Consider the following 26,410-nt stretch of genomic DNA (forward strand, 5'->3'; position numbering starts at 1 on the left):
CTGCCCCTGGAAATGTCTTACAATTTAAAACCTGGTTCCTAAATCTCTGTCTTACCATTATATAATCTATTTGATACCCACTAGTATCTCCAGGATTCTTCCATGTATACAACCTTCTTTTATGATTCTTGAACCAAGTGTTAGCGATGATTAAGTTATGCTCTGTGCAAAATTCTACCAGACGGCTTCGTGTTTCATTTCTTAATCCCAATCCATATTCACCTACTATGTTTCCTTCTCTCCCTTTTCCTACTCTCGAATTCCAGTCACCCATGATTATTAAATTTTCGTCTCCCTTCACTACCTGAATAATTTCTTTTATCTCATCATACATTTCATCAATTTCTTCATCCTATGCAGAGCTAGTTGGCATATAAACTTGTAATACTGTAGTAAGCATGGGTTTTGTGTCTATCTTGGCCACAATAATGCGTTCATTATGCACTTTGTAGTAGCTTTCCCACACTCCTATTTTTTTTATTCATTATTAAACCTACTCCTGCATTACCTCTATTTGAGTTTGTATTTATAACCCTGTAGTCACCTGACCAAAAGTCTTGTTCCTCCTGCCACCGAACTTCACTAATTCCCACTATATCCATCTTTAACCTATCCATTTCCATTTTTAAATTTTCTAACCTACCTGCCCGATTAAGGGATCTGACATTCCACGCTCCAATCCGTAGTACGCCAGTTTTCTTTCTCCTGATAACGACGTCCTCTTGAGTAGACCCCGCCCGGAGATCCGAATGGGGGACTATTTTACCTCCGGAATATTTTACCCAAGAGGACGCCATCATCATTTAACCATACAGTAAAGCTGAATGCCCTTGGGAAAAATTACGGCTGTAGTTTCCCCTTGCTTTCAGCCGTTCGCAGTACCTGCACAGCAAGGCCGTTTTGGTTAGTGTTACATGGCCAGATCAGTCTATCATCCAGACTGTTGCCCTTGCAACTACTGAAAAGGCTGCTGTCCCTCTTCAGGAACCACACGTTTGTCTGGCCTCTCAACAGATACCCCCCCGTTGTGGTTGCACCTACGGTACGGCCATCTGTATCGCTGAGGCGCGCAAGTCTCCCTACCAACGGCAAGGTCCATAGTTCATACGGGGGGAGGAGAACTATCTTAGTTTACAAAAAGAAATTTTGGAATGTATTAAATATCAACATACCATATATTGCAGTTACAGAGTAACCTGTCAGTACAGAACTATTGGTTGGCTGTCATAACTGAAGGAATTTTTTTTTTAATCTGTTAAAACCTTACATCACAGTTTGGAGAAACCTGATTGGTAAAAGAAAAAAGTGCCCTTTATCTGTAAGAATTGTACATATGTACTAAGATGTTATTTTTTCACCATACATATTAATGGCGAATATACTTTTTAAAAATAAGACAATTTTTAAAGAAATAACATATGAATAATCTTTTTTGAGTGGACCATGAACTGAAATAATTTACACTAATTTAAAACTTTTTTGCGTGTGGCGCTGTATACGTTCTGACGTAGGGAAGTCCTCTCCACCACCAATCAATACAAAGAAGAGGAAACGCACATTTTCGAAAGAATATTTATATGTTTTAATTATATTTTTAATTTCCTTTATAAATTTTTTTTAAATAAGTCTAAATTATTTCAGTTCATGGCCCACTCAAAAACGATTATTCATGTGAAACTTCCTGGCAGATTAAAACTGTGTGCCCGACCGAGACTCGAACTCGGGACCGGTCTCGAGTCTCGGTCGGGCACACAGTTTTAATCTGCCAGGAAGTTTCATATCAGCGCACACTCCGCTGCAGAGTGAAAATCTCATTCTGGATTATTCATGTGTTATTTCTTTAAAATTTGTCTTATTTTTAAATAGTATATTCGCCATTAATATGTATGGTGAAAAAATAGGGCACTTTTTACTTTTACCAATCAGGTTTCTCCAAACTGTGATATAAGGTTTTAACAGATTAAAAAAAATTACTTTAGTTATGACAGCCAACCAATAGTTCTGTACTGACAGGTTACTCTGTAACTGCAATATATGGTATGTTGGCATATAATACATTCCAAAATTTCTTTTTGTAAACTAAGATAGTTCTTTCAGTAACCATATCTTTCTTGTTAATTGTATTTCTAACTTTATCTAACAAATCTGAAGATGGGCAGCCAGCCTGAAACCGGTCATTGAAAATAAAAAAAATAGCGATCAAAGACTGAAATGTCATATTTTAATTTCTTTTCCTATATCTTACCCATATTTTTCTCAGAATTCCGAACATTTAGCACCGTTTTACATTTGCAAATGCTTTTTACAGGTTGACAAATCCTGTGAACGTGTCTTTCTTTTCCTTCAGTCTTGCTTCCATTGTCAACTGCAATGTCGGGACTGCCTCTCTGGCGCCTTCACATTTCCTAAACCCAAATGAATATATTAGCGCAACCAAATTTAGTATCAATTACTGATTTCATTTAATTGCAAGGAAACGGACTAATAAATGCGAGGAACTATTTTCTGGTGCGCATGAATATTTCCTTGAATTTATTCTGAACTGATGGAAGACATGGCGAAGCACCAAGCTTGGTCATCTGCATAATCGTGGTGTTATTTCGTTTCTCTTTTAACTGAAATATTTTTAGAATGAGGAATAAATCTCATTTTTTTCAGCATACACTTTCTTGCAAATTAATAAGAAAGTGACGCCTGGTTTGCATTTTCTTTTGAGAGTTGTACAACTTTTATTAGCCGCCCCGGTAGGGCAGAGGTCGAAGCGATTGCCTTTTGATCATCCGTCCGAGATGAGTCCAGGTTCGAATCTCGGTGAGGCATGGATGATGTGTTTGTGTAAAGGCATTGACTCTATCTCTTCTGTGGAGTCCGTAGTCCTAAATTAAGGACGGGCGACTACTTATCGGCCATTGAGTTCCTGACTGTGGTCATTAAAACCCAAGTAAAAAAAATTTATTAAGTACCTTTTTATCATTACATTGTTTCTTTCAGCGAAGTTACTGGCCTTGGAATATTCCTTCTTCTGTAAAGTAAATTTTTGGCTTAAGATTTTTTTCGTTATACAGAATCAGAGTGAAAGTCATTGTATAAATTTTTCCTCTTTCTCAGTTTTTTCTCCTAATTCGCTCAGTTTTTTCGCTGTTCGATTTGAAATTAATTTTTGCGCCCTTTGCCCTTTGCCGCCTAGAGTTGCCTAATGGTAGAAACCGGCCTGCCGTTGTAATACCCACTAGCTCCCCTCGCCATAATTCCAGGAGTTAAAGAGCTAGAAGCCTTGATTATGGCTGCTTTCTGTAACCTACCACCTACTCGTGTACAAACACACCGGCGTCGTTCTGCCCGCCACACACAAATGCGAGACTGATCACTGAACACCTGAGAATGCTACCCAATGTCCCAATTGACTCTGGTTCCACACCAGGGAAGTACGTGTAGTGTGCGGTATGGTGTCGTTGGTAAGTGACACTATGGATCTCAAGATCTTAACCCAGTTTCTAGCAGTCTACCTGTAACCTCTGTCCAGAACTCAGCTGTTGTCATCTGCGTATTCCTCGGATCCAGACGAATAATTCTGTGATCTTCTCTTGGTATAGTCCTTCTGGAAGGACCCGTGCTTACTGCTATGTTGTCCACATGAAGACCCGTTCTGCATTCACTGGACTAATGCCCAACAGTCTGTCGGTACAATGTTCCCATGTCCCTCATGTCAATGATTCGACCTTTCTCAGAGTGAGAGTGAAAGATGGTCATGAGCTGTTTGTATGCACAGTGTGTCCTAGTTCCGCTAGGACTGCTTGTGCGAAATTCCAAACTGCAGGTTGCACGTTGCGCTACGATCCTTGAAGTTTGAAAAACAGCTGTACAGAGAGTCAAAGCGCTAGTATTGCTGTGGCAGGCATCCTGACCTCGAATGGAACAGTACGCGTCCAACACTTGTCTGAAAATGGCAGTGGAGCAGTGAAGCAACGTCAAGCTTTTTGTGTCCCCTAGCATTTGTGGGCGAGAATTCGTCGAATTCTACCAGAATACCGAGAGGAAGGTTCCTCCCTGACGACGCGTCATCCTACAAAGCGAAGACTATGCGCACATATTTTTTATTCCAGTCTTTGTTCACAATATCAATTCTTTAGACGATCACCGGTTTCAGTCCGTAATGACCATCCTCAGATCTACAGTATACAAATATATACACCTAGTGAGCAGTGTGTCTTTCAGCATAATACAGCTTTTTTTTTTACTTTATTGTTATTTTAAAACCTGTACAAATCAGGTAGGCTGGCAGCGGCACACTACGCCGCTCTTCAGCCATAGCGTTTTACAATAGTATAAGAACGGAGAATGATAATGAACAAAGTGACAGGCAAAAGAGAGAGGTCACAGAGACACAAAAAACACGGAATCGTTCACACGTGACGATAACAACACTGAAAACACGTTGGCACGGCGCACAGAACACTGACGAATCCGACGGCACAAGTGAACGTAGTAGTGGGACGGCGGACACCAAAAACACCAAACGACGTCACACACACGAGACACAGAAGGCGATGATCTCCGGCGCGCGAATGTTCACTATGCGTGTGCGAGTCTGGGGACCTGCCAAGAGAGGAGGAGGAGCAAGGGGAGTGGGAGAGCGAGAGGGGAGAGCAGAGATGCCATGGGCAAAGGAGAGAGAGGGGGAGGGAGGAAGGGGAGGGGAAGCCCGGGGAAGAGGGGAGGAGGGAGGGGGGAAAGGAAAGAGAAGGGAAGGGAAAGGAGGGAGGGAGGGTGCCTAAAGGACACAGGAGATGGGGGGGGGAGGATCAAAGTTGATAGGAGGGGTAGATGGAGGGGAGGAGGACATCATCAGGGAGGGGGAGCTGGCGGAAGCCACCTTGGGAGAGGGTAAGGAGGGTGGAGAGATGGAGACCAGGTGGGACGTGGCAATACAGGCGCGGCAGCGGGCGGGGGTGGGAGAGGATCGGGGAGACGAGCGGGTGAGGAGGATCGAGTTTACGGGAGGTGTACAGGATCCGTATCCTTTCAAGGAAAAGGAGGAGGTGGGAGAAGGGGATAATAATACAGCAATATGTATCACAATATACTATCATGCAACCAGGGAAATGTACAGATAAGATACAGTAAAACGTACCTTTTTTTACACCATGTCCTAAAGTGATAAGGCCATAATGGCATCGTCAAAACTTATAAATATAATCAGCATAGCATCGTCACATAGATTTAAAATAAGGTGTCATTATTGCAACTGGCTATTGAAGTATAGTAGCTACCCGAAATCTGTTTGCCTACATCCTCCCAAGATGTCGCTACTGTCGGCTTGCATGTAGTCATCATTTACGCAAAAAACATAATCTGATAAAAACACATTAGGTAAAATACATGTAGCAGACTTTTAAAATTGATAACTATCATAGAAACCAATTGTGATACATTAAAAGACGAATACAGTTACATATATAAAATTATTAAAAAGGAAATATATTAAGAGAATAGGTCCGACCCGTTTTATGGTGAATTTACGGTCAACAATTAATATACGTAATACATTGTCTGTAGCAACCTATAAATTGCCTATGAAAGATAAAATGTGTATATGACGGCTGAAGAAGAGACAGATCAATTATCAGCGCCCTCTGTTGGGTCGGCCGCCAGGATGCTATGTAGGCGCGCACCGATCTTCAGAACTTAACCACTAGAGGGCTGTACATACATCGTGATACGTCTCCCACAGAAAACGTTTAAACAACATACAGGGTGTTTCAAAAATGAGCGGTATATTTGAAACGGCAATAAAAACTAAACGAGCAGCGATAGAAATACACCGTTTGTTGCAATATGCTTGGGACAACAGTACATTTTCAGGCGGACAAACTTTCGAAATTACAGTAGTTACAATTTTCAACAACAGATGGAGCTGCAAGTGATGTGAAAGATATAGAAGACAACGCAGTCTGTGGGTGCGCCATTCTGTACGTCGTCTTTCTGCTGTAAGCGTGTGCTGTTCACAACGTGCAAGTGTGCTGTGGACAACATGGTTTATTCCTTAGAACAGAGGATTTTGCTGGTGTTGGAATTCCACCGCCTAGAACACAGTGTTGTTGCAACAAGACGAAGTTTTCACGGAGGTTTAATGTAACCAAAGGACCGAAAAGCGATACAATAAAGGATCTGTTTGAAAAATTTCAACGGACTGGGAACGTGACGGATGAACGTGCTGCAAAGGTAGGGCGACCGCGTACGGCAACCACAGAGGGCAACGCGCAGCTAGTGCAGCAGGTGATCCAACAGCGGCCTCGGGTTTCCGTTCGCCGTGTTACAGCTGCGGTCCAAATGACGCCAACGTCCACGTATCGTCTCATGCGCCAGAGTTTACACCTCTATCCATACAAAATTCAAACGCGGCAACCCCTCAGCGCCGCTACCATTGCTGCACGAGAGACATTCGCTAACGATATAGTGCACAGGATTGACGACGGCGATATGCATGTGGGCAGCATTTGGTTTACTGACGAAGCTTATTTTTACCTGGACGGCTTCGTCAATAAACAGAACTGGCGCATATGGGGAACCGAAAAGCCCCATGTTGCAGTCCCATCGTCCCTGCATCCTCAAAAAGTACTGGTCTGGGCCGCCATTTCTTCCAAAGGAATCATTGGCCCATTTTTCAGATCCGAAACGATTACTGCATCACGCTATCTGGACATTCTTCGTGAATTTGTGGCGGTACAAACTGCCTTAGACGACACTGCGAACACCTCGTGGTTTATGCAAGATGGTGCCCGGCCACATCGCACGGCCGGCGTCTTTAATTTCCTGAATGAATATTTCGATGATCGTGTGATTGCTTTGGGCTATCCGAAACATACAGGAGGCGGCGTGGATTGGCCTCCCTATTCGCCAGACATGAACCCCTGTGACTTCTTTCTGTGGGGACACTTGAAAGACCAGGTGTACCGCCAGAATCCAGAAACAATTGAACAGCTGAAGCAGTACATCTCATCTGCATGTGAAGCCATTCCGCCAGACACGTTGTCAAAGGTTTCGGGTAATTTCATTCAGAGACTACGCCATATTATTGCTACGCATGGTGGATATGTGGAAAATATCGTACTATAGAGTTTCCCAGACCGCAGCGCCATCTGTTGTTGAAAATTGTAACTACTGTAATTTCGAAAGTGTCTGCCTGAAAATGTACTGTTGTTCCAAGCATATTGCAAAAAACGGTGTATTTCTATCGCTGCTCGTTTAGTTTTTATTGCCGTTTCAAATATACCGGTCATTTTTGAAACACCCTGTATTAACAGTCAATAACTAAAATTATATAGCCTGGCTATACATTCCATGAATAGGTAGGGCATAATCAGCTACAGGATTAGAGCGACTAATGTATGGAAGTAAGGCGAATGCCTACTGTTCTCGACATAAATCATCAAGTAAGGTTAGATCTATGTGACGGTGCTGTGCTGATTATATTTATATGTTTTGGCGATACCATTATGGCCTTATCGCTTTAGGACATGGTGTAAAAAAAGGTACGTTTTACTGTATTTTATCTGTACATTTCCCTGGTTGCATGATAGTATATTGTGATATGTATTGCTGTATTATGTTGAAAGACACACTGCTCACTACGTGTATATATTTGTATATTGTAGATCTGAGGATGGTCGTTACGGACTGAAACCGGTGATCGTCTAAAGAACTGATATTGTGATCAAAGACTGGAATAAAATATATCTGACAGTATTGGATCACTGTTTGTGAACGCGACTATGTCGCAGTTGGTGAAGACTGTGCGCGACTGTTTGGGCAGCGAATGGATCACAATCCTAGACCACCCGCCGCATTCGCCGTCTTTGGCCCCACCCGACTTCTGGTTGTTCCCAAAATTGAAGGTGGCAATGAAAGGACACAGTTATGGTGCTGTTAAGGATATGTAGGAAAGCAAGCTGCGACCCATTCCCATTTTGTTTTGTTATTTGCCTCTTGAAATGACTTTTTTTGCTTTCTTAATTATCATTAGTGTTAGTAAGCATTAGTGTTAGTGAGAGATGTGCCAGAAGACAGAGCTGCCATTCCGTAATTCCGACTATAAAACCAGGCACTAATTTCTCCAGTCTTTACGTTACTCACGCAAAATGTGCGTTGGCGGCGGTAGAATCGTTCTGCAGTCAGCTTTAAATTTTCTCAACTGTTTAAAAATGGATTAAGAACAGTAGAAATTTTTCCAATCCATATGTGGCATACATCAATCCAGTGCTTAACAGTATTGGTTAAAAACAGTCTTGGTTGCAATTTTAGTTTTTTATTTTTCAACGACGCGTTTCGCCTTACTTAGGCAACTTCAGGTTATCTTAATTTGGTATTTCTGAGAAGAATCCTTTGTTAGTGTAGCCAAAGGGTATCGTCGAATTATATCAGGCCAACATCGCCTTCATTAAACTCAGTAAAAACTTTTCTAGATGGACGCGAGTGACACCAAGATCCGCATAACGCTTTCCCGTTCACAGGAGCGAGTAACAGAATAAGATGGGGGCTCAGGTAGTAAGCATAATGCACCACCTGATGATGCCTAAATAAGGCGAAACGCGTCGTTGAAAAATAAAAAACTAAAATTCCAACCAAGACTGTTTTTAACCAATACTATTAAGAACAGTGTTGACCGCAATAAAATGTATGTTTGCAATGTTTACCGGTTTCGGCCAGAACGTGACCATCTTCAGAGTATCCTATACCATGATGGTTGGTGGTGGCGATGAACGGAGCTGGTGATAAGACCCCACGAACGCCAACTGCTCGAAAATAGTCACATTGTAACCGAAACCGGAAATCATTGCAAATATACATTTTATTGTGGACAAGGTAGATTTTAATCCAGTTTCAAATTGTTTTAGCCAGACCGATGGTCTTTTCTTCCCACGAGAAGTGTTCTCAACAGTATTCTTCGAAAAGGACGTCGCCTTCCCTTCAGGGATCCCCATTTGAGTTCCCAAAGCATCTCCATAATGAAAGCTTGTTATTGCACAACTTGAGTAAAAGAAGGGGTGAACTGATGCGACAAATCCTATGGCATGAAGTAACTGTTAAATTAGTAATGGAGGAAAACTCAGGTGTAAAAGTTGTAGAGGGAGACCATGGGATGAACACAGTAAGCAGGTTCAAATGCTTGCAGGGTGGAGTAGTTACTGGGAGATGAAAAGACGTTATAAAATGACCTTTTTTTTAACATAATCTTGAATATTTATATATGTGTTTATAGAGAGAGAGACATAATCTTGAATATTTATATATGTGTTTAGAGAGAGAGAGAGAGAGAGAGAGAGAGAGAGAGAGAGAGAGAGAGAGATTGATTTTTGATTGAGATTTTTACTTTAAGTCGTAACTGGTACCTGAATTTTGGTTGCTGTCTCCTTGAATGATCAGCTTCTGCACCAGTTGGTGACGTATTACAATTTGGAGGAAGTTATTGTTCTTTAAGGTTTAAAATACGACTCTTTTAGTTACTTGGCCGTATTGCGGATAGCTTTGAGCCCAGGTTTTCGTAGTTTTTCATACCTAAGGGACCACTGTTGTAAATAAGTAAGATCAGACAGTAATGTGCTTTTCGTGAGAAAAGGAGATTACTTGGCACACAAACTTCCTTCAAACTACACGTTCTGCTATATCAAAATTGATCAGTGCAGTTCAACACCATACTATTGTACAAGAACATAATCCAATTACTGTAATTAAGAAATTATGAGAGGTTGTTCCTTATTGAATGAAAACTATAGAGAATGCATTTCTTTTCCTGTATTTTAGTGAACTTTGTACACTTACAATTTTGTCGATTGATAGACGGCGACGACAATGAAGATTACCTCCTTTTCCAAAAACAAGATATTTCTATTCTTCACTTCCAGGAAATTTGCATACATAAATGTTTGGCAACTCTTACACATACTTTACTCGGTTTTATTACTAAAATAGCAATTTTCATTAAATGTAACAATGCGTTCTGAGCGACGGCCTAGCAACACGTCCTCTTTCCACAAGATACAGATTAACATTCTCTTTTTTTTTTAATAAATCGATTGTCTTTTTTTTAGAGCCCATACTCAAATATTCACAACTACTATCGTTGCGAGGATTGCGCGCTAAAGAGTTTGTTGCTGCCCAGCTCCGCTTCACTTCAGTTCAAGTACTTTTTCAATCAAATTTACATTTACGGTATTTACATACATTACTGAGCTTCTCACAAGGGAACCTCCCCATCGCACCCCCCTCAGATTTAGTTATAAGTTGGCACAGTGGATAGGCCTTGATAAACTGAACACAGATCAGTTGAGAAAACAGGAAGAAGTTGTGTGGAACTGTGAAAAAATAAGCAAAATATACAAACTGCGTAGTCCATGGGCCACATAGGCAACGTCATGGACAATGCGAGCTCAGGAACGCCGTGGTCCCGTGGTAGCGTGAGCAGCTGTTGAACGAGAGGTCCTTGGCTCAAGTCTTCCCTCGAGTGAAAATTTTACTTTCTTTATTTTTGCATGGTTATTATCTGTCCGTTCGTTCATTGACGTCTCTGTTCACTGTAATAACTTTAGTGTCTGTGTTTTGCGACCGCATCGCAAAACCGTGCGATTAGTAGACGAAAGGACGTGCCTCTCCAATGGGAACCGAAAACATTTGATCGCAAGGTCATAGGTCAACCGATTCCTACACAGGAAAACACATCTGATATATTCTATACGACACTGGTGACGGCATGTGCGTCACATGACAGGAATATGTCACATAAAATGAAAATAAAAAATTAAACTTTTCACTCAATGGAAGATTTGAACCTAGGACCTTTCGTTCCACAGCTGCTCACGTTACCACGAGACCACGGCGCTCCTGCATTCCCAGTGTCATTGATGTTGCATATCTTCCCATGAACTACGCAGTTTGTATATTTTGCTTATTTTTCCACAGTTCCACACAACTTCTTCCTGTTTTCTCAATTGATCTGTGTTCAGTTTTTCAAGGCCTATCCACTGTGCCAACTTATAACTAAATCTGAGGGGGGTGCGATGGGGAGGTTCCCTTGTCAGAATAAAATCAGGCACAATTTAGTTAAAAAAAAAAGCAGTGAGGCACACATAAAATTACAACGTGCACCTACGTCAGACCAGTCTTCAGACTGAAAACCACAACAACAACAACAACATGATTTTATTGAAACAGTACAACAGTTTTGCAGCTCTCAGTGAAGGTTTTCGTGATGTAACACTGTACATTCCGGTCTATGTGCACGTGACAAAACTTGGCAAACCACTTTGTGACCCTGCTGCGTGTGTGTTGCAGACGTACATCGGGAACGTGCTGGTGTCGGTGAACCCGTACAAGAAGCTGGCGCTCTACTCTCCCGACGTGGCCAGGGCGTACCTCTGCCACGGACCCCACCAGCTGCCGCCGCACGTGTAAGTCTCTCACCCAACTCCTCCACCTAGCTGTTAACATTTCCTCACTGTCACACTGACACTTGTAGGGAAAGGTCGACTAGCGTCGGACATATACGCTTTCTTTGTTATTTTTATTATGCACTAGCTGTTTCCAGCCACGCGTTTCTATGTCTCTATCTGATCAAATGGAAAAGAAAGAAAAGAGAAAGCGTGTCTTTCTTATATGTACATTGGATATACATCCTGATGTCCTTCTCCCTATTGTTCATCTCCTCCTCCTTCCCCACTCTCTCCATCAATCTTCTCGTCCACCTCTCTATCTATATCCGTCTACCCACTCTCTCACTCCATCTTTCTGTCCACCTTCTCCCCTGTTTTTCTGTCCTTTTCTACCTTCTCCCCGGCGGTTCTAGACGCTACAGTCTGGAACCGCGCGACCGCTACGGTCGCAGGTTCGAATCCTGCCTCGGGCATGGATATGTGTGATGTCCTTAGGTTAGTTAGGTTTAAGTAGTTCTTAGGGGACTGATGTCCTTAGATGTTAAGTCCCATAGTGCTCAGAGCCATTTTAGCCTACCTTGTCCCTGACCTTGAGTCTTGTTTACTGTTATTTCAGATTCAGATTCTGTAGCAGTATCTAATCGTCGTAAGCTGATAAGCCTTAAATACACGTTTCCTGTTTGCTAACAATGTTTCCCTATTATACCGGGTGTATCAGATGTGGTGGTCAATATTAAGGGTTATGACTGGTATTATCACTAAAACAAAAAAGTCAAGCAAACATGAGCTGTAAAATGCATACCTTAAGAGGTGTGAGCAATTCTTGATCTTCGATACTGCGGAACAAATCTCTTCTACTGCAAGCTCTTTGCTTTCTATATTTTGGGCAGGGGTAGTACGGACCAAAACAAGGAGAAAATGTACTCTGAAATGCTTACCTTTAACGTTATGCGCATTTGTTCATTAGAAGAGTTGTCTTCCACGGAACGAAGACGAACAAGTGCCCATAGCTCTTAAGGTATGTATTTTAGAGCACAAGTTTACTGGACCTTTTTTTTCTTGTTTTGTTCCATACTACCACGTCCCAAAATATGGAAAGAAAAGAGGCTGCAGTAGAAGAGATTTGTTTCATAGTATCGACGATCAAGAATTGCGCATAGTTCTTAAGGTAGGCAATTTAGAGCCCATGTATACTTGACTTTTTTCGTTTCAAATGATCATTCCTGCCATATCCCAGAATATTGACCAACGGGCACTGTGCTGGGCTGCGTTTGCATGGAATGGACTGGATATTCTGTTCCAACGGAAGCCATTATTGACTGAAATGGTCATGTTCAACTACTTAGATACCATTTGCAGCCGTCCATGGACTTCACGTTGCCAAACAAAGATGGAGTTGTTTTGGACGAAAATGCGCCATGTCACCAGGACACAATTGTTCGTGATTGGTTTGAAGATCATTCTGGACGATTCGAGCGAATGATTTGGTCACGCAGATCACCCGCCTTGGGACGTTATCGAGCGGTCATATCGTCTACATATCCTGCACTGGCAATTCTTTCGCAATTCTGGTCTGCCATACAGGTAGCGTTTCTCGCTTCCCGCGCACGGGGTCCCAGGTTCGATTCCCGGCGGGGTCAGGGATTTTTCCTGCCTCGAGATGACTGGGTGTCGTTGTGCCGCCTTCATCACCATTCATCCCCTTACAGTCGGAGGAAGGCAATGGCAAACCATCCCCGCTAGGACCTTGCCTAGTCGGCGGTGCGGGTCTCCCGCATCGTCCCCTACGCTCCTCGGAGTATGGGACCTATCGTCATCATACAGGTAGCGTGGCTCAGTATTTCTGCTGGGGACTTGAAAGACTTGTTGAATCCATGCCACGCCGAGTTGCTGCACTACACTGGGCAAAACGAGATCCGTCACTACAGGGTGGTCCATTGATGGTGACCGGTCAAAATATCTCACAAAATAAGCGTCAAACGAAAAAAGTACGAAGAACGAAACTCGTCTAGCTAGAAGGGAGAAACCAGATGGCGCTATGATTGGCTCGCTGTATGGCGCTGCCATATGTCGAACGGATATCAACTGCGTTTTCTTAAATAGGAACCCCCATTTTTATTACATATTCGTGTAGTACGTAAAGAAATATGAATGTTTCAGTTGGACTACTTTTTTCGCATTGTGATAGATGGCACTGTAATACTCGCAAACGTATAAGTACGTGGTATCACGTAACATTGCGCCAGTGCGGACGGCATTTGCTTCGTGATACATTACCCGCGTTGAAGTGGACCGTTTACCAATTGCGGAAAAGGTCGATATCGTGTCGATGTATGGCTATGGTGATCAAAATGCCCAACAGGCGTGTGCTATGTATGCTGCTCGGTATCCTGGACGACATCATCCAAGTGTCCGGACCGTTCGCCGGATAGTTACGTTATTTAAGGAAACAGGAAGTGTTTAGCCACATGTGAAACGTCAACTACAACCCGCAACAAATGATGATGGTCAAGTAGGTGCTTTAGCTGCTGTCGCGGCTAATCCGCACATCAGTAGCAGACAAATTGCGCGAGAATCGAGAATCTCAAAAACGTCGGTGTTGAGAATGCTACATCAACATCCATTGCACCCGTACCATATTGCTATGCACCAGGGATTCGCATGACGACGGCTTTGAACGTCGTGTACAGTTCTGTCACTGGGCACAATAGAAAATACGGGACGATGACATATTTTTTGCACGCGTTCTGTTGAGCGACGAAGCGTCATTCACCAATAGCGGTAACGAAAATCGGCATAATATGCACTATTGGGCAACGGAAAATCCACGATGGCTGCGACACGTGGAACATCAGCGACCTTGGCGGGTTAATGTATGGTGTGACATTATGGGAGGATGGATAATTGGCCCCCATTTTATCGATGGCAATCTAAATGGTGCAATGTATACTGATTTCCTACGTAATGTTCTACCGATGTTACTACAAGATGTTTCACTGCATGACAGAATGGCGATGTACTTCAAAATGTCCGGCGCATAGCTCGCGTGCGATTGAAGCGGTATTGAATAGTATATTTCTTGACAGGTGGATTGGTCGTCGAAGCACCATACCATAGCCCGCACGTTCACCGGATCTGATGTCCCCGGATATCTTTCTGTGGGGAAAGTTGAAGGATATTTGGTATCGTCATCCACCGACAACGCCTGACAACATGCGTCAGCGCATTGTCAATGCATGTGCGAACATTACGGAAGGCGAACTACTCGCTGTTGAGAGGAATGTCGTTACACGTATTGCCAAATGCATTGAGGTTGACTGACATCATTTTGATGATTTATTGCATTAATGTGGTATTTACAGGTGATCACGATGTTACATTCGTTCTCAGAAATGATAAGTTCACAAAGGTACATGTACCACATTGGAACAACCGAAATAAAATGTTCAATCGTACCTAAGTTCTGTATTTTAGTTTAAAAAACCTGCCTGCTACCAACTGTTCGTCTAAACTGTGAGCCATAAGTTTGTGACTATTACAGCGCTATCTATCACAAAGCGAAAATAGTGGTCCAACTAAAACATTCATATTTCTTTACGTACTTCACGAATATGTAATAAAATTGGAGGTTCCTATTTAAAAATAAACGCAGTTGATATCCTTTTGACCTATGGCAGCGCCATCTAGCGGGCCAACCATACCGCCGTCTGGTTTCACTCTTCCAGCTAGACAAGTTTCGTTCTTTGTAGTTTTTTTGTTTGACGCTTATTTCGTGAGATATTTGGCCCGGTCACGATCAGTGGACCACCCTGTATACTAGGAGGTATCCTGTGTCTTTTTGTCATCTGAGTGTAGGAATACACACCGTGCGCCGTGTCGTGGCAGGTGATTAGCACGAACCGCTGGCAGTAACTGGCCACGCTGGAGTGGAGAGCCTGGAACTGCTCCACCCTCCCCCATCTGGCAGCCTCCAGAGTTGCCTGTATAATGCCTCCCCGTCGTCGCCGCCGCCTCCGCGGAACAAAAGGCAGTCAGCCAGCGATGCAGATTCCCGCCTCCCGCCGGCGGATTAATATCGGGACATTGGCGCTCATTTAGCACTGGCGAGATTAAAAACCCGTCCCGCCTGCTGATCGCCAGACAACAGCCGGCGACAAGTGGCGGTCCCCCGCCCACGCACGTGCTAAGCGGCGCGGCGCCGTTCCCAATCCTCTGCAGCAGCCCACGTGTGAAAATCGTGTTCCCGTTAATGGCTGCCATATCTTACGTTTAGATTATACAGGGTGATTCAAAAAGAATACCACAACTTTAAAAATGTGTATATAATGAAAGAAACATAATATAACCTTCTGTTATACATCATTACAAAGAGTATTTAAAAAGGTTTTTTTTCACTCAAAAACAAGTTCAGAGATGTTCAATATGGCCCCCTCCAGACACTCGAGCAATATCAACCCGATACTCCAACTCGTTCCACACTCTCTGTAGCATATCAGGCGTAACAGTTTGGATAGCTGCTGTTATTTCTCGTTTCAAATCATCAATGGTGGCTGGGAGAGGTGGCCGAAACACCATATCCTTAACATACCCCCATAAGAAAAAATTGCAGGGGCTAAGATCAGGGCTTCTTGGAGGCCAGTGATGAAGTGCTCTGTCACGGGCTGCCTGGCGGCCGATCCATCGCCTCGGGTAGTTGACGTTCAGGTTTCATAACTAACCTTTTTCGTAGGACTCTCCATACAGTTGATTGTGGAATTTGCAGCTCTCTGCTAGCTCTGCGAGTCGATTTTCCTGGGCTGCGAACAAATACTTGCTGGATGCGTGCTACATTTTCATCACTCGTTCTCGGCCGTCCAGAACTTTTCCCTTTGCACAAACACCCATTCTCTGTAAACTGTTTATACCAACGTTTAATACACCACCTATCAGGAGGTTTAACACCATACTTCGTTCGAAATGCACGCTGAACAACTGTCGTCGATTCACTTCTGCCGTACTCAATAACACAAAAAGCTTTCTGTTGAGCGGTCGCCATCTTAGCATCAATTGACGCTGATGCCTAGTCAACAGCGCCTCAAGCGAACAAATGTACAACTAAATGAAACTTTATAGCTCCCTTAATTCGCCGACAGATAGTGCTTAGCTCTGCCTTTTGTCGTTGCAGAGTTTTAAATTCGTAAAGTTGTGGTATTCTTTTTGAATCACCCTGTATTATATTATATTAGTAATTGTTCCATACATCATGAATACGACACTTCGTAATGATGTGGAACGTGTCAGGTTAATAAAAGGTGTCCAAACAAGATATTACAGTACACAAAATATTACATGACCACTTAATATTTTTAATTTTTTTGTGGATGTTGCGGAAATAACCCACTTACTACACAACTGGCCATTACAATTGCTACACCACGAAGAAATGCAGATGATGAACGGGTATTCATTGGACAAATATATCATACTAGAACTGACATGTGATTACATTTTCACGCAGGGTGCATAGATCCTGGGAAATCAGTACCCAGAACAACCACCTCTGGCCGTAATAACGGCCTTGATACGCCTGGACATTAAGTCAGACAGAGCTTGCATGGCGTGTACAGGTACAGCTGCCCAGGCAGCTTCAACACGATACCACAGTTCATCAAGAGTAGTGACTGGTGTATTGTGACGAGCTAGTTGCTCGGCTACAATTGACCAGACGTTTTCAATAGGTGACAGATCTGGAGAATGTGCTGGCCAGGGCAGCAGTCGAACAGTTTCTGTAGCCAGAAAGGCCTGTACTCGACCTGCAACATGCGGTCGTTCATTATCCTGCTGAAATGCAGGGTTTCGCAGGGATCGAGTGAAGGCTAGAGTCACGGGTCGTAACACATCTGAAAAGTAACGTCCACTGTTCAAAGTGCCGTCAATGCGAACAAGAGGTGACCGGACGTGTAACCAGTGGCACCCCATACCATCACGCCGAGTGATACGCCAGTATGGCGATGACGAATACACGCTTCCAGTGTGCGTTCAACGCGATGTCGCTAAACACGGATGATGTAAACAGAACCTGGATTCATCCGAAAAAATGACGTTCTATTATTCGTGCACCCAGCTTCGTCGTTGAGTACACCGTCGCAGGCGCTCCTGTCTGTGATGCAGCGTCAAGGGTAACCGCAGTAACGGTCTCCGAGCTGGTAGTCCATGCTGCTGCAAATGTCGTCGAACTGTTCGTGCATATGGTTGTTGTCTTGCAAACGTCGCCATCTATTGACTCAGGGATCGAGACGTGGCTGCACAATCCGTTACAGTCCGGAACCGCGCGACTGCCACGGTCGCAGGTTCGAATCTTGCCTCGGGCATGGATGTGTGTGATGTCCTTAGGTTAGTTAGGTTTAAGTAGTTCTAAGTTCTAGGGGACTGATGACCACAGATGTTAAGTCCCAGAGTGCTCAGAGCCATTTGAACCATTTTTTTGTGAGGCTACAGTGAAGATCTCTAGCTCTGTAATTAAGTGTCTGCAAGATGATCTTGGATGAACTCCAGCAATTATTCTGATTACACGCTTTTGTGCAATGAACTCTCTTTTACTCAATGATGAGTTACCCCAGAATATGATGCCATACGAAAGCAGAGAATGATAATAGGCGTGGTAAGGTAATTTACTGAGATGTAAGTCGCCAAAATTTGCAATGACCCTAATAGCATAAGTAGCTGAACTCAAACGTTTCAACAGATCCTTAGTATGTTTTTTCCAGTTCAACCCCTCATCAATGCACACACCTAGAAATTTTGAGTATTCTACCTTAGCTACCGATTTCTGATCTAAGTGTATATTTATTAATGGTGTCATTCCATTTACTGTGTGGAACTGTATCTACTGTGTTTTGTCAAAGTTTAATGAGAGCCCATTTGCAGAGAACCACTTAATGATTTTCTGAAAAACATCGTTTAAAATTTCACCAGTTAATTCTTGTCTGTTGGGTGTCATAACTATACTTGTATCATCGACAAAAAGTACCAGCTCTGCATCTTCGTGAATATAGAATGGCAAGTCATTAATACACTCCTGGAAATGGAAAAAAGAACACATTGACACCGGTGTGTCAGACCCACCATACTTGCTCCGGACACTGCGAGAGGGCTGTACAAGCAATGATCACACGCACGGCACAGCGGACACACCAGGAACCGCGCTGTTGGCCGTCGAATGGCGCTAGCTGCGCAGCATTTGTGCACCGCCGCCGTCAGTGTCAGCCAGTTTGCCGTGGCATACGGAGCTCCATCGCAGTCTTTAACACTGGTAGCATGCCGCGACAGCGTGGACGTGAACCGTATGTGCAGTTGACGGACTTTGAGCGAGGGCGTATAGTGGGCATGCGGGAGGCCGGGTGGACGTACCGCGGAATTGCTCAACACGTGGGGCGTGAGGTCTCCACAGTACATCGATGTTGTCGCCAGTGGTCGGCGGAAGGTGCACGTGCCCGTCGACCTGGGATCGGACCGCAGCGACGCACGGATGCACGCCAAGACCGTAGGATCCTACGCAGTGCCGTAGGGGACCGCACCGCCACTTCCCAGCAAATTAGGGACACTGTTGCTCCTGGCGTATCGGCGAGGACCATTCGCAACCGTCTCCATGAAGCTGGGCTACGGTCCCGCACACCGTTAGGCCGTCTTCCGCTCACGCCCCAACATCGTGCAGCCCGCCTCCAGTGGTGTCGCGACAGGCGTGAATGGAGGGACGAATGGAGACGTGTCGTCTTCAGCGATGAGAGTCGCTTCTGCCTTGGTGCCAATGATGGTCGTATGCGTGTTTGGCGCCGTGCAGGTGAGCGCCACAATCAGGACTGCATACGACCGAGGCACACAGGGCCAACACCCGGCATCATGGTGTGGGGAGCGATCTCCTACACTGGCCGTACACCACTGGTGATCGTCGAGGGGACACTGAATAGTGCACGGTACATCCAAACCGTCATCGAACCCATCGTTCTACCATTCCTAGACCGGCAAGGGAACTTGCTGTTCCAACAGGACAATGCACGTCCGCATGTATCCCGTGCCACCCAACGTGCTCTAGAAGGTGTAAGTCAACTACCCTGGCCAGCAAGATCTCCGGATCTGTCCCCCATTGAGCATGTTTGGGACTGGATGAAGCGTCGTCTCACGCGGTCTGCACGTCCAGCACGAACGCTGGTCCAACTGAGGCGCCAGGTGGAAATGGCATGGCAAGCCGTTCCACAGGACTACATCCAGCATCTCTACGATCGTCTCCATGGGAGAATAGCAGCCTGCATTGCTGCGAAAGGTGGATATACACTGTACTAGTGCCGACATTGTGCATGCTCTGTTGCCTGTGTCTATGTGCCTGTGGTTCTGTCAGTGTGATCATGTGATGTATCTGACCCCAGGAATGTGTCAATAAAGTTTCCCCTTCCTGGGACAATGAATTCACGGTGTTCTTATTTCAATTTCCAGGAGTGTATATATTAAGAACAGCAGAGGACCCAAGACCGAACCTTGCGGCACCCCATTCTTGATTGTTCCCCAGTTTGAGATCTCATCAGTTTTTTGCATATTATGTGAACTGCTTATTTCAACTTTCTGCACTCTTCCAGTTAGGTATGATTTAAACCATTTTAGCGCTGTCCCATTCATACCACAGTACTTGAGCTTATCTAGAAGTATTCCATGATTTACACAATCAAAAGCCTTTGAGAGATCACAAAAAATCCAAACGGGTGACTTCTGGTTACTCAGAGCATTTAATATTTCATTAGTGAAAGTATATATAGCATTTTCCGTCGAAAAACCTTTCTGGAAACCAAATTGACATTTTGTTAAAACTTTATTTTTACAAAGGTGTGAAGCTACTCTACGTGGTCTACTAATTGTATCCTCACAGTGCACAGCAGACCAAACTTCTAACACAATAACAGGTGGATAAACACTAATTCAAAGCCACACACACTACGTGCCTCATGGTTGCAAAATATTACCACTAAGTCTTTACAGAAGGATGGACAGTGAAGGACTTGGAAGTGCAGCTGAACGGAATGGACAGTGTCTTGAAAGGAGGATATAAGATGAAATACAAGAAAAGCAAAACAAGGATAATGGAATGTAGTCCAATTAAATCAGGTGATGCTGACGGAATTAGATGAGGAATACGTTTTATAATTTAGGCAGCGCAATAACTGATGATGGCTAACTAGAGAGGATCTAAAATTGTAGATCTGCAGTGGCAAGAAAAGCATTTCTGAGGAAGAGAAATTTGTTAACTTCGACTGGTCCCGGTGGAGGTTCGAGTCCTTCCTCGGGCATGGGTGTGTGTGTTTGGTCTTAGGATAATTTAGGTTAAGTAGTGTGTAAGCTTAGGGACTGATGACCTTAGTAGTTAAGTCCCATAGGATTTCACACACATTTGAATTTTGTTAACATCGAATATAGACTTATGTGTTAGGAAGTCTTTCTGAAGGTATTTGTCGGAAGTGATGCCATGTATCGAATTGAGATGTAGACGATAAATAGTTTAAACAACAAGGGAATAGCAGCTTTTGGAATGTGGTGCTACAAATGAATGCTGAAAACTAGATGGGCAGATCACGTAAATAAAGAGGAGATACTAACTAGAATTGGGGATACACGGAATGTGTGCCACCACTTGATTAAAAGAAGAGATCTGTTGACAGAACACATTCTGAGACATCAAGGGATCACCAATTTAGTATTTGAGGGAAGTGAGGGGAGGGGGGCGGAGTAAAAATCGCAGAGCGAGACCAAAAGATGAATACAGTAGGCAGATTCAGAAGGGTGCGGGTTGCAGTATTTATTCGAAGATGAAGGTCATAGCAACGACAACACTGTGTGGAAAAAAAAGCGCAACATCCAGAAGACATAGGTCTTCAGGTTTTCCCGACGAGGCGTTGTCATCTGGGAAAATCGGTATTTCTGCCGGTAATTCGCATCGCAATTGTTCCCTGAACAAGCACATGATGAAGACTGCCAGTTACGCAATGGAAATATCGTGCGGATTAACGCCAGAAAACCCGATTTTCCAAGATGACACCCAGAAGACACGTCCAGATGTCAACAAAGCAACATACACGTACACAGCGTCGGCGAGTGTGTAAATGTTGAGAGTTGCAATTGCCTGTGACTCGTAGGAGAGCCGCCAGAGTACATTAGTGCTGAAACTTCCTGGCGGATTAAAATTGCGTGCTGGACCAAGACTCGAAATCGGAACCTTTGCCATTCACGGGCAAGCGCTCTACCAACTGAGCTATCCAAGTACGACTGACGGCCCGTCCTCACAGCTTTACTTCCGCCAGTACCTCGTCTCCTTCCTTCCACACTTCACAGAAGTTCTCCTGCGAAACGTGCATAACTAGCACTCCTGAAAAAAAGGATATTACGGAGACATGGCTTTGTCGTGAGTGGTGCTTCGATAGCTCCGTTACGGCTTCTGCACCACTTGTTAGCAGCAGATACAGTGGCTGCGCCAAAGACTGAGACGGCGTCGAGTTGTACAATTATTTATTGAACTTTCTTTACAATTTCTCCCTCGTCTACATCTACATCTACATCTACATCTACATCCATACTCCGCAAGTCACCTGACGGTGTGTGGCGGAGGGTACACTGAGTACCTCTATCGGTTCTCCCTTCTATTCCAGTCTCGTATCGTTCGTGGAAAGAAGGATCGTCGGTATGCTTCTGTGTGGGCTCTAATCTCTCTGATTTTATCCTCATGGTCTCTTCGCGAGATATACGTAGGAGGGAGCAATATACTGCTTGACTCTTCGGTGAAGGTATGTTCTCGAAACTTTAACAAAAGCCCGTACCGAGCTACTGAGCGTCTCTCCTGCAAAGTCATCCACTGGAGTTTATCTATCATCTCCGTAACGCTTTCGCGATTACTAAATGATCCTGTAACGAAGCGCGCTTCTCTCCGATGGATATTCTCTATCTCCTCTATCAACCCCATCTGGTACGGATCCCACACTGCTGAGCAGTATTCAAGCAGTGGGCGAACAAGCGTGCTGTAACCTACTTCCTTTGTTTTCGGATTGCATTTCCTTAGGATTCTTCCAATGAATCTCAGTCTGGCATCTGCTTTACCGACGATCATCTTTATATGGTCATTCCATTTTAAATCACTCCTAATGCGTACTCCCAGATAATTTATGGAATTAACTGCTTCCATTTGCTGACCTGCTATTTTGTAGCTAAATGATAAAGGATCTATCTTTCTATGTATTCGCAGCACATTACACTTGTCTACATTCAGATTCAATTGCCATTCCCTGCACCATGCGTCAATTCGCTGCAGATCCTCCTGCATTTCAGTACAATTTTCCATTGTTACAACCTCTCGATACACCACAGCATCATCTGCAAAAAGCCTCAGTGAACTTCCGATGTCATCCACAAGGTCATTTATGTATATTGTGAATAGCAACGGTCCTATGACACTACCCTGCGGCACACCTGAAATCACTCTTACTTCGGAAGACTTCTCTCCATTGAGAATGACATGCTGCGTTCTGTTACCTAGGAACTCTTCAATCCAATCACACAATTGGTCTGATAGTCCATATGCTCTTACTTTGTTCATTAAACGACTGTGGGGAACTGTATGGAACGCCTTGCGGAAGTCAAGAAACCCAGCATCTACCTGTGAACCCGTGTCAATGGCCCTCTGAGTCTCGTGGACGAATAGCGCGAGCTGGGTTTCGCACGACCGTCTTTTTCGAAACCCATGCTGATTCCTACAGAGTAGATTTCTAGTCTCCAGAAAAGTCATTATACTCGAACATAATACGTGTTCCAAAATTCTACAACTGATCGACGTTAGAGATATAGGTCTATAGTTCTGCACATCTGTTCGACGTCTCTTCTTGAAAACTGGGATGACCTGTGCCCTTTTCCAATCCTTTGGAACGCTACGCTCTTCTAGAGACCTACGGTACACCGCTGCAAGAAGGGGGGGGGGGGGGGGGCAAGTTCCTTCGCGTACTCTGTGTAAAATCGAACTGGTATCCCATCAGGTCCAGCGGCCTTTCCTCTTTTGAGCGATTTTAATTGTTTCTCTATCCCTCTGTCGTCTATTTCGATATCTACCATTTTGTCATCTGTGCGACAATCTAGAGAAGGAACTACGCTGCCCAGCCCTGCCTGGCTGCTGCTGTGTAGATTCTCCGACAATGCGCACAACGCGCGCCGCTGATCGCACTCGGGAGCCTCGGGCCACCAGTGCTCCGCTGAAGCCAGGATGCCCTGTGGTCGAGATGAACTCGTCGCCGCTCGGCGCCCCAGTACGTGAGGTCAGCTGCCGACGCCTGCTGCACCGGCGGCTGGGAAGCCGTCAGTCGCGATGTCCGCGAGGACCCGTCACGGACAGACCACGCACCGCGCGGGGCTGGGTTGCCGTGGAGTCCGGGCGTCAGTCCCCGGCGGCGCCTGTGACCGAGACCACGCTGTTGCCGGTCCTGCTGGAAGTTCTCGCTGTAAGTCAGCCGTGGTGCCGACCGAACTCGGGCCGGCCTCCAGAGCTGAAGTTGACATCTGGCGGCGAACGGATGACTCCTGCGAGCTGCAACAGACTTCTGGAATCGTGACCTACGAAGACTGAACATTCGGACACGGACCGCGTCGTCCTCACATCCGAACTGCTTTCTAATGGCTTCTGTCTGTTGCTGCCTGCGCTCCACTATTTACATCCGGCAGGAGGATGCTTTTTTACCCTCGGTGGTAGCTTTTTGTTATTACTCCCGCAGTATATTGCAACGTAACTCAGCGTGCTTGTCTCACTTCTCCTTACTCACAAGGGAACCTCCCCATCGCACCCCCCTCAGATTTAGTTATAAGTTGGCACAGTGGATAGGCCTTGAAAAACTGAAAACAGATCAATTGAGAAAACAAGAAGAAGTTGTGTGGAACTGTGAAAAAATAAGCAAAATATACAAACTGAGTAGTTCATGGGAAGATAGGCAACGTCAAGGACACTGGGAACGCAAGAGTGCCGTGGTCTCGTGGTGACGTGAGCAGCTGCGGAACGAAAGGTCCTTGGTTCAAATGTTCCATCGAGTGAAAAGTTTAATTTTTTATTTCCAGTTTATGTGACAAACTCTTATGTTTTCATCACTTTTTTGGGAGTGATTATCACATCCACAAGAAAACCTAAATCGGGCAATTTAGAAGAATCTTTTTACCCCTTCGCCAAGTGTACAAGTTAGGTGGGTCGACAACATATTCCTGTCATGTGGCCGTCACCAGTGTCGTATAGAATATATCAGATCTGTTTTCCTGTGGAGGAATCGGTTGACCTATGACCTTGCGATCAAATGTTTTCGGTTCCCATTGGAGAGGCACGTCCTTTCGTCTACTAATCGCACGGTTTTGCGATGCGGTCGCAAAACACAGACACTAATTACAGTGAACAAAGACGTCAATGAACGAACGGACAGATAATAACTATGCAAAAAGAAAGAAAATAAAATTTTCACTCGAGGGAAGACTTGAACCAAGGACCTCTCTTTCAGCAGCTGCTCACGCTACCACGGGACCACGACGGTCCTGAGCTCATTTTGTCCATGATGTTGCCTATGCAACCCGTGGACTACTCAGTTTGTATATTTTGCTTATTTTTTCACAGTTCCACACAACTTCTTCCTGTTTTCTCAATTGATCTGTGTTCAGTATATCAAGGCCTATCCACTGTGCCAACTTATAACTAAATCTGAGGGGGGTGCGATGGGGAGGTTCCCTTGTCAGCACCCTTCAGCACCCTTCACTCGGCGCTCGGTCTGTGTGCGTCCTTGTGCCAGTCTGTTGGTAGATTGCTGCTGTCAGCAAAGCTATCTGTGCGTTATTTCGCAATGCCTCGGTCGCCGGCGTGCCTCTGTTTTGCCATTCCCCACTGCGTGAAACTACATGTCGCCACAACAGCTCAGTGGGCAGAGCACTAGCCCGCGAAAGGCATAGGTCCCGAGTTCGAGTCTCGGTCCGGCACACAGTTTCAATCTTCCAGAAAGTTTCGTATCTGCGCACACTCCGCTGAAAAGTGAATATTTCATTCTGGAAATATCCCCCAGGCTGTGTCGGTCGGTCGTTACTGCTGGGCCCGCCCTGACCTGTGGACGGAGTTTACGTTATCGTCGATATTGAAATATCATCAGCTTAGGATGCAATGTAGGACATAAGTGGCGTTTTCAAAAAGTGTTACACATTCGTGCGATAGTACACTTTTTTATAACCAAACTCATTCATGCATTTCATTTGAGAACAGTAACGGATTACGGGACTATGAATAAGAGGCCAGTTTCGAATCCTGCCTCGGGCATCGGTGTGTGCGATGTCCTTAGGTTAGTTAGGTTTAAGTAGTTCTACGTTCTAGGGGACTTATGACCTAAGATGTTGAGTCCCATAGTGCTCAGAGCCATTTGAACCATTTGAATAAGAGGCCACTCGTTAAATGGCGATAACAGTACAACGTGCCACCGTCAGCAGAGTGCGTCAAAAGGTGCATGTACGAGGGCAGTTCAATAAGTAATGCAACACATTTTTTTTCTCGGCCAATTTTGGTTGAAAAAACCGAAAATTTCTTGTGGAATATTTTCAAACATTCCCGCTTCGTCTCGTATAGTTTCATTGACTTCCGACAGGTGGCAGCGCTGTACGGAGCTGTTAAAATGGCGTCTGTAACGGATGTGCGTTGCAAACAACGGGCAGTGATCGAGTTTCTTTTGGCGGAAAACCAGGGCATCTCAGATATTCATAGGCGCTTGCAGAATGTCTACGGTGATCTGGCAGTGGACAAAAGCACGGTGAGTCGTTGGGCAAAGCGTGTGTCATCATCGCCGCAAGGTCAAGCGAGACTGTCTGATCTCCCGCGTGCGGGCCGGCCGTGCACAGCTGTGACTCCTGCAATGGCGGAGTGTGCGAACACACTCGTTCGAGATGATCGACGGATCACCATCAAACAACTCAGT

At 44.7% G+C, this 26,410-nt stretch overlaps 1 protein-coding gene across 1 annotated transcript in view; it reads left to right on the top strand.

Moving 5' to 3' along the window:
* LOC126215193 (unconventional myosin-Ib) overlaps positions 1–26,410 on the top strand; it is an 890,664-nt gene that overhangs the window by 497,446 nt on the left and 366,808 nt on the right. Inside the window, exon 3 of the mRNA XM_049941860.1 lies at positions 11,329–11,444. Coding sequence (XP_049797817.1) covers positions 11,329–11,444 — 116 coding nt within the window. The remainder of the gene's footprint in view (positions 1–11,328; positions 11,445–26,410) is intronic.

This window comes from Schistocerca nitens, chromosome 12 (genome assembly GCF_023898315.1).
Source record: "Schistocerca nitens isolate TAMUIC-IGC-003100 chromosome 12, iqSchNite1.1, whole genome shotgun sequence".
Classification (NCBI taxonomy): Eukaryota; Metazoa; Arthropoda; class Insecta; order Orthoptera; family Acrididae; genus Schistocerca; species Schistocerca nitens.